The sequence below is a fragment of the Musa acuminata genome, chromosome BXJ1-11 (genome assembly GCF_036884655.1).
Source record: "Musa acuminata AAA Group cultivar baxijiao chromosome BXJ1-11, Cavendish_Baxijiao_AAA, whole genome shotgun sequence".
NCBI lineage: Eukaryota > Viridiplantae > Streptophyta > Magnoliopsida > Zingiberales > Musaceae > Musa > Musa acuminata.
Genome location: NC_088337.1, coordinates 25709660 through 25718915, shown reverse-complemented (window position 1 = coordinate 25718915; position 9256 = coordinate 25709660). Strand labels below are relative to the sequence as shown.

The window sequence follows — 9256 nt, the reverse complement described above, 5'->3', positions numbered from 1 at the left end:
TGATTTTTCTGATACTAAAATCGACTCGTTCCTTTCTTTGTCGGACAAACGATCAACATATTATCTCATCAACCTTGAGTCTGTATCAATTGGACGAATGATGAGATCAAATATATACATTAATGCATGTTTAATTTGCTACAATGTATTTATTACAAGTGAAATCTAAAGAGAAATAGAAGTGTTGATTTTTAGTCTGACTCAAAAAGTTGTGCCCGCCGGTAATAACATTGTGAATGATGATGCCAAAAGACAGCTGTTGTCTCCCAATAATATATATTGTCGCCACAAGGAAAAAATGCGTTCCCATACATCCCAGCGCAGCGGATATTTGGTCAACCCGTTGACATTGACCCGCGCTATTTCCCGCCGGCTGCACGCAAACGCCTGCTTCCATCGAGGACGAAGCGGGAACAGCGTTCGCTGTGGGAGCACACGTAGCTGACTCGGCGTGAGGAAAACGCCTGCTTCCGCCGACGACAAAGCGGGAACGGCGTTCGCTGTGGGAGCACACGTAGCTGACTCGGCGTCGGGTTACGGCCCACGTATCTGTCGCATAGAAGTGGCATCATCATACATAGGGATTCCCTGCCATTAAAAGGGACAGGCGGAGGCGGCTCTTATCCATCCCAATCTCCGCCTCTCCTGTCGCGGTTCCCCTTCTCGGCTTCTCCTCGTCTTGTAGAAATTTGGGTGCTTGTTGATCTGATTCGAGCGATGGGCGAAGCTGGAGGCATCGCGAAGGACGTCACCGAAGTAAGCTCTGGGATTCTCTTCCTGCCTTCTCTTGTTGTTGGGTGTTGATTTGATGAATCGCATCGGAACGCATAGTTGATCGGCAAGACTCCGTTGGTCTACCTCAACAAAGTCACCGATGGCTGCGTGGCTCGCGTTGCTGCCAAATTGGAGAGCATGGAGCCCTGCTCCAGTGTCAAGGACAGGTATTAACAAGCTCATCGTCTTTGTGATTATCTCGTTTCCTGTAACCGGCAATCTTTTCGCGCAGAATTGGGTATAGTATGATATCTGATGCAGAGGAGCGTGGGGTTATCCAACCCGGCAAGGTTAGAATCAATCTGAGACATCATTGCCTTTGTCATCTAACCTGCCGAGAGATTGAGACAAAAGCTAACACAATATACCTTCTGTCATTTGCTTTCCATGGTTGTCTTTGTCAGAGCATCCTGATTGAACCTACCAGTGGAAACACCGGAATAGGGCTGGCATTCATGGCGGCTGCCAAGGGCTACAAGCTTGTGCTAACCATGCCAGCCTCCATGAGCCTCGAGAGGAGGATCATTCTCAAAGCTTTTGGTGCCGAGTTAGTCCTCACTGATCCCAGCTCGGGCATGAAGGGAGCTGTCAAGAAGGCAGAAGAGTTGGCCGCCAAGACACCAAATTCTTACATCCTCCAACAGTTTGAGAATCCAGCAAACCCGAAGGTATTCTTCTACAGATTCTGCCCATGTAGGCTGACATTGATGCACATTTCATGCTCTTGCAGATTCATTACGAGACAACTGGACCTGAGATATGGAAAGGAACAGGCGGTAAGATTGATGCTCTGGTGTCTGGTATCGGAACTGGGGGTACGATCACTGGAGCTGGGAGGTATCTCAAAGAGAAAAATCCTGATATCAAGGTCAGTTGCAGTATCAACAGGTTCATGACCACAGGCCACTAAGAGTTCACTAATTTTGGATTGGTATGTTGTGTTCTTCATTGTTCCAGCTATATGGTGTAGAACCAGTTGAGAGCGCGGTTTTATGTGGAGGGAAACCTGGTGATTTATTTATTCTCTTGTTTGTTCTTTTGTACTTTCTTGGTAACCTGCTGAAACTTTGATCCATTTGTGTCTGATAAGAACTGGATTTGTGGCACAGGACCACATAAAATTCAGGGACTTGGAGCTGGCTTTATTCCTGATGTGCTAGATGTGCATCTGATTGATGAAGTTATACAAGTAAGCCTATTTTTTTTTTCTTTCTTTTTTTAGATTTTCTCAGATAGTTAAGTTATATTAGTCAGGCTGGTTGATGACTCACTATGATCACTTGTTAAAAGACAGTTCTAATTTGTGATCATCTACTTGTGTGATTGATTAGGTTTCAAGTGATGAGGCCATTGAGACAGCAAAGCTTCTTGCTCTCAAAGAAGGGCTGCTGGTGAGTCTTGCCAAATGGTTGGTGTTTATGTCAATACTTGTTCTGCTATGAACATGAATTCTGTGTGATGCTTCTTTGTTTGGTCAACCTTTTCAATGCAAATTTGACTCTCATTGTGTGCTCATTGTAGGTTGGAATCTCTTCTGGGGCTGCTGCTGTTGCTGCTGTTAAGCTTGCACAGAGACCAGAGAATGAGGGGAAGCTGATTGTTGTGAGTGTCGAATTCTTTCCTCTCTTTGTGTGTTCTTTGTTCTTGTTTCACCATATACAAGAAAATAAGTCTTGCGCTTTAATTCATTTAAACGATCTGTATCCGCATGACGAATAGCAATTTCTCAATTTTCTTCGCTTCTGGGAGTATTTGAATCAGAAGTTTAGTGATTGCAGCTTTGATGCATTTCCTTTTAGTGCTTTTAGAATTCATTTCATTGTTTCCGCAACTTTGTCTCAATTTATTTCACTGTGGTAAAAAGAAAAAAGGTAATATGATCCTAATAAATGTATTGGCCACTTGTTCCACAGCAAATGCAAGTTTAACATTGGATTGCCATTTTAACATTGTATCCATCTTTCGGCACATCATATCCATCTTTCGGTCGATAAGCATGTGCAATTTTAACATTGGATTGCCATTTGTTGCAGTTCCTTTCCATCTCACTAATATCTTAGATTTCTCAACTTTTGTTTTTTTTCTCTTGATTCCTTCAAATTTATGAGACTTAAAATTTCATCGTCGTCTTCGATCATGAGGATTCAAGTTGCTGATTAACCATCGCTGCTGGTGCAGGTTGTCTTCCCAAGTTTCGGAGAGCGTTATCTTTCCTCTGTGCTTTTCCAATCGATCAAAAAAGAAGCTGAATGCATGGTTGTGGAGCCCTGAGAATTATGTTTTCTTTATGTTGGGAAGTAAAATCTTCGCACGAATAAGTGTTTGATTGCCGAGTGTGGCAATGATGGCTTTCTTGGATTGAAAAACTTGCTATCTCATTGTTCATGTCCTTCGTCTCATACTACAACCATTTCAGCTATCAATTCTCAGGCGGGACCGAGTAGTGTGCCAGCCTGAAGTTGATTTAGATGCATCAAATAAACTGCAGATTCCCTTTAACTAGTTGGATTTGCAAGGCACGTTTGAATCCTACCAAGACATTCATTCAATGGTATTGTTCTTCTGGTTTTAGGTTCCTTCGTTACTCCTCAAAAGTGTCAGTGCTGTAGAACAAATGTTTGCATGTCGATTTCAAATTTGGTGCATAATAGTTGGAGTTATTATGCCAAGAATTTGTAATGCATACCCAATATTTATTGGTCCGATAATTTGATCATGGTAAATCAGATGATACAAATATGAAAATCCAAAAAATGAGATAAGCCGATCAAAAATACATTTGAGTTTTCTTAATAAGCTTTGTAATGTTAGAACGCAAAGCTTGCTGGAGCCCATGTTCGATCGCCATTAGCTCAAAAAGATTAAGTAGTCTTCGTCTACACATAAATAAGCACTAGCTAGCATCAATCCTCAGTAGAAAATATCAGTATAAATCTTAATTCTACCACACTATACATTTTGTTACTTCGCAATTCTTTTTAGCTCTGCCATGGCATGTTGTTGCTCGCTTCTATCGTATTAGATCTTAGAATCATGGCTCCCACTCATCATGTTAAATGCATAAAGAAACTATCATTCGAGCTCAAGATATTACAAGTGGTTAGCATGATCTCACGTTTGCATCAATGACAAGAAGAAAAAAAAATGATCATCTTTTATACTTTCCGGTAAAATCTTTCTTCATATTTCCTTAACACCCGGCTAATATCAGCCAATTCATCACACGCCATCTAATAAAGCTACATAATGAAAATACAAATTACATACAAATTACACTGAAGATCCATACTTCATTTTAACGAAGGAAGATAACATAATCAGAAGAGTAGTAGCATACATGAATGAATCTGCAGAAGCTTAATCTACTCTTCTTGGTTAGCTAAGGAGAAACATCACTGTGAACAAAACTCCAGCTCTTGTATAGGTTTGTATCGATGCCTGTTGATGACAATCCTCTTGACTCAAAAGCACCAAACACGCAGTTTGGTGCGATGCCGTCGTTCATATTTTACTGAAAGAACCAAAGAATGGGCATCGGCAGGTCCCCAAGCTACAGCCCCCAGAGCATGAGAGCCGAAGCAAACAGGAGCAGGGCCAGTCTCAGTACACCAACTCCACCGCTCCTCGACGCCCAATTCGCAGGAATCAGATCTGGTATCGAGCATTCCTCCCCGTTGAAGTACACTTTCGAGGGGTAGCCACCACCCCCGATGATATCGATCCCGGGCGTCTTCGTCTTTGTGAACGAGATCACGGACTGCTGCTTTCCGGGCACCCTGGGATCGGTGTCTGGGTTCGTGCCGTTCACTTCCCCGTTGAGGTAGTTCAGCCCAGGGAGGCCCTGCATGAAGATCGTGTTGTCCCCCATGGCCGTCCCGTTGAATGAGTACATCTGTTCGTATCCCCGATAGGCCGTGTCCATCTTCACGGCCAGGAACCAGTCGGCGAACTGGTCCTCGCGCCAGTTGAACAGCGTCACCCGGGCGCTCCACCCCTTGTCGTAGTTGGTGAGAACGTGCCAGTTGATGCTCACGCCACAGTTGTCGCCGCAGGGCAGCGGGGAAGGAACGCTGTAGTGCTTGATGTCCGCCCAGGCGACGGCCTTGGCGGTCCGGTTGTCGAACGGCACGAGGAGGGCCTCCGGCGGAAGGAGCATCGCCTGCGCCTTGGCGTTGCAGGTCCGGCCACGGTTGCTGGCGGGGCAGCCGCAGGCGCAGGTCTTGCAGGGGATGACAGAGTCGTTGTAGAAGGCGGAGAACGAGACGCAGCACTTGGGGCTGGCGCCCTTGGGGCGAGAGATGTTGCAGACCACCTGCCAGCTGGCGAGCGCGAGGCTGTCCGAAGAGAGACCGCTCGGATCGGGGAAGGCGGTGGGGCTGACGCGGATGGGCTGGCCGCACTGGAAGTCCGGGTTGAGGGTGCCGGAGATGTTCCAGTTGATCGGGGGAAAGAGGACGGAGCGGTTAAGGTCGGGAGGCATCTTGTACACCTGGATCTGGAAGGCGGAGACGGCCTGATCCGGGTCCATCTCCGGCGGCAGGATGGTGCCATTGCGGCAGCAATGGGGGATGCGGCCAAGGTCGGTGTCGTTGTAGCGCCACGGGGTGAGGTCGACGATGGTAGGGTTGCGCTTGCAGCTGAGCACCTTGGAGAAGTCCAGGCTCTGGTAGTACTGGCCCTGCTTGCCGAAGATGCAGTCGGAGGAGTCGACGACGGAGGGGTAGGCGCCTTTCATGGAGGAGATGAACTCGCCGCGCGCCCACTCCCAGGAGAGCTGCCAGTGATCGAGGCGACCGAGGGGGCTGTGGTTCTCGAGGGTGACGAGGGCGAGGTAGCTGCTGCCGTAGGACTGGAGCACGTCGTAGAAGATGGTGAGGTCTCCGGAGCGGCGCGGGAGGAAGCCGGTGGCGTTGGTTACTTCGGGGACGTAGTCGGGATCGGGGACGCAGCAGGTGTCAACGAGGTTCGAATCGTTGTAGGCGGTGGGCCGCGGGCAGCTGTAGGAGGGGTCGTCGAGAGCGAGGAACTGCGGGAGCGGCACGGCGGGGGGCGGCGAGCCGAAGAGGGTACCGACGAGGGTTATCTTGGCCTCGATCTGCGACCGATCGTTGGCAGTCTCGATTGCGGTCTTCAGGTCGGTGTTAGGATAGCCGGAGAAGCCGGTGGCCTTGGCGTCAAGGGTGGTGTTGTAGGGGAAGACGGAGCCGTTGGTGAGGACGCCTCCGCCAACGGAGACGATCAGCTCGCGGTGGCGGAAGGGGATGAGGAGGGTCCATGAGAGGAGGTCGGCGGCGCCGTGGTTGAGGACAGTGGCGGTGGCACTGAAGGCGTAGGGCTGGTCCGCCGGGTCGGAGGTGAATGGGTGGATCTTCTCCCGGCGCTCGAGGACGTAGGAGAGATAGATGCCGTTGCAGAAGGAATCCGGCGAGGGCGCGGGGGCTGGGGACGGGACCGGTACGGAAGCCGGAGCCGGGGGCGTCGCGGCCCCCGCCGCCGGAGTTCTTTGCGACCGGGAGCCGCCCACGGAAAGCGAGATCACAACCAGAAGAAGCGCAAAAGAGAGACGAGAACACCAACCCATCTGTCACACCTCTCTTTCTTTTCCTACTACGGCCACTTCGAGTCACACACGCACCTGCACTCCTGTATCTAAACTTCTCTGCAAGGGAGAAAGAGATGAACGAGGCAGGAGAGAGAGAGGGAAGAAAGGAAGAAGAAGGCTGTGAGAGTCGGAAGGCAGAAGGAAAGCGGAAGGGCGGAGACAGCTGTAGGTGGTGGGGATGGCTTTGTGGAACGGGGGCTCTTTTGCCAACCAGATCTAGTATTAATATAAATGGAAAGAGAAGAGCAGCAGGCAGGCATAGGAACGGGTAGAAGGATTTGGAAACGGGGACGGCAAAAGGGCAAAACTAAGCCTGATAAGATACGTGATTTCTTTTGATTTTGCATTCAATTTTGGAATTCATCTGAATCCTCCGTCTCTTTTATTAACATTTTGGATCCATGGTTAATCATTGGATTCAATATTATATACAATCAAATTCATTAAAATTAATTGATATTTTAGGATTTTATGGTCAGATGAACAGCAGAACTTATCTTCCAATCTGAACACCACTTTAAGCTTCGAAGAAACATATTCAAATTTGTATTCAATAATTTGCACCGAGTAGAGCCGTCCTCCTTCACTCGCAAGTTGGGTGGGTAATCCCAAAATAATAGAAAACCTATGTATCCGTTGAGAAAGACGTGTCCGCGTTGCTTGATTCAAACTTCGGACAGGAAATAACAAGTGCGGTCGTTGTGGGCCCGGATATGCTCACACCCGTTGTCGGTGGGGCCCGTCATCACATGTTACGTTCTTTTTGAATCCACTGGACCATTATTTCTCTAGCTTTGAATTCTTCGCCCGGTTTTCGTACCTGCCCCCACGTTTGTGGGACGGAGGGTCCCAAGCTGCCTCGTGGCAGTATCGACGAAGAGTCGCGGACGTGGGTAGGAAACGTGTGGCTCGTCCCTGAATTGACATCGAAAAGGAGGGCACGTTATCATCTCCATGATTCGCGACGTATACTTAAAAGTCTCCCAACGCGGCAGGCTATATATTCTAATAAGATTGAGAGCGTATGGAGGTTCTAATGAAAAAGATCGATAATTGTGAGTCTGACCGTTGGCTTTGTAGCGTTCATTTCAATATGTGGTCTACCATGATTAATATGAGTGGACATGTGCCATACCCCCTTGATTCAGCTCATAACCAGTAATAGGTGAGATATATCTATAATTTGAAATGTTTTCATGATGAAATTTTGAATAAAAGTTTAAGCATATATCTTTGTAAGTACATCGATAATAGTTATTTTATAGGCTAATTATATATTACATAAAATAAAAAATTTATATTGAGAGTTCTATAGTTTTGAAAGTGAAAAAAAAATCGATTTTTCTTAACAGCTGTATTGATGAAAATTGATAGAAAACACACCACTAATATCACGAATTTAATTGACATGAAAGTGATTGTGTAAAATGATAATTTCAATATCTCTTTTGTTTTCAAGGATGAGTGGCTTGGTCAATATGTTATTAGTCATGGGAGAGCAGCTATATAGGGTTGGAGACCATTCGGCTGAAGATTATCTCCGTGGAGGAGGTGATGACAAGGACGACGAAAGTGAAGGCTTTCATGAAGAGGGGAGACCCACTCGCCTGCCACTTGGACTCTCACTATGTAGTTGAGATGCTTAAGGTGTGGTCATCGTTCTGGTTAGTTCCTAACGTAATGAGAGTAACCGCCATTAGGATGCTCAGAGCATCGTCATCGTCCTGCCTAGTTCTTAGTGTAGCAAGAGTAAACGCCGTGGGATGCTCATGGCATGGTCATCATTATCATTGTCACTAAAGTCATCCTCCTTATAATCACGAGAGCCAACATAAGAGGAAGAGGCCTAGCACTTGCTAACAAAAGCGAGAGAGCTTTTGTAGCAATTTAATGTCATGCATTGCCTTCCACGATAGCACGAGCTAGTCCACTTAGAAGAGGACGAAGGTGTTGAACTCCAGTGCGTAAGGTGGTGAGCCATGGGAGCAACATTGTGTAAGGGGACAAGCAAAGGGAAGTCCAAAGGAGGAGAAATATGGGTTAGCTGTTGATCCAAATCTCGATGCCAAACCAACCATAGTTGACAAGTGCACGGAGGAGGATGACAAGGGTGTTGCAAACGTTGAAGGTAGCGTAAGCAAGTACCGGGAACGAGATGTCACAGTGAGTGCTGGGCTGCATAGCTACGAGGAGGGGCTCGGGAAGGATTACTTTGGTGGTGACGATGATGACAACCATGCCTTGAACATCCCAAAAGTGATCGCTCTTGCTACATCAGGAACCAAGTGGGATGACAATCACACCCTAAGTATCCCAACTATAGTCGCTCTCGCTATACCAGGAGTTAAGCGGGATAACAACCACACCCTAAGCATCTTAGTTGTGGTCGCTTTCGTTATACTACGAGCATAGTGGGATGACAACTACGCCTTGAGCATCCCGATGACATAGTAAGAGACGGACCAAGTGACAGGACAATTAGGCTTGCCCCTCATCATGAGAGCCTTTGCATTCGTTGATCTCGATGTCACCTCGTCCATGGAGGTCATCTTCAATCGGGTGATCCCTAACCCTATTCGATTCATTTTCATGATTGACGACACACTCATCAAGTTGTTCACTATGAGAAATAGAAAAAACATTCAAGTTATCTTTTTGCTTATTACTTTCATACTAATTTAGCACTTGATGTCACATATTATATTTTTCGTTAATGTAATTGATAATATTAGGATAAACAGGATTATTTATTTTATTTTTATAATTTAACTATAGGGATCCTAATGTAAATACTTTTAAGAATAAGGATTACGATGCTAATATAATTCAAATATAGAGGATAATATGTAATTATCTCGTATTTCATCCATATAAAATAAC

General features: G+C 46.5%; 2 protein-coding genes across 2 annotated transcripts; one reads left to right on the top strand and one right to left on the bottom strand.

Moving 5' to 3' along the window:
• The first annotated feature begins 417 nt into the window (after positions 1-417).
• LOC135597372 (cysteine synthase) lies at positions 418-3345 on the top strand. The gene is made up of 10 exons (XM_065090226.1): positions 418-756; positions 832-941; positions 1007-1064; positions 1179-1442; positions 1505-1642; positions 1732-1783; positions 1884-1963; positions 2106-2165; positions 2296-2376; positions 2953-3345. Exons 1-10 carry the CDS (start codon positions 718-720, stop codon positions 3043-3045), a joined length of 975 nt encoding a protein of 324 aa, XP_064946298.1. The 5' UTR covers positions 418-717; the 3' UTR covers positions 3046-3345.
• A 560-nt stretch (positions 3346-3905) lies between these two features.
• On the bottom strand, positions 3906-6587 carry LOC135597371 (COBRA-like protein 7). The gene has a single exon (XM_065090225.1). It carries the CDS (start codon positions 6353-6355, stop codon positions 4325-4327), a length of 2031 nt encoding a protein of 676 aa, XP_064946297.1. The 5' UTR covers positions 6356-6587; the 3' UTR covers positions 3906-4324.
• Between the last annotated feature and the right edge of the window lie 2669 nt (positions 6588-9256).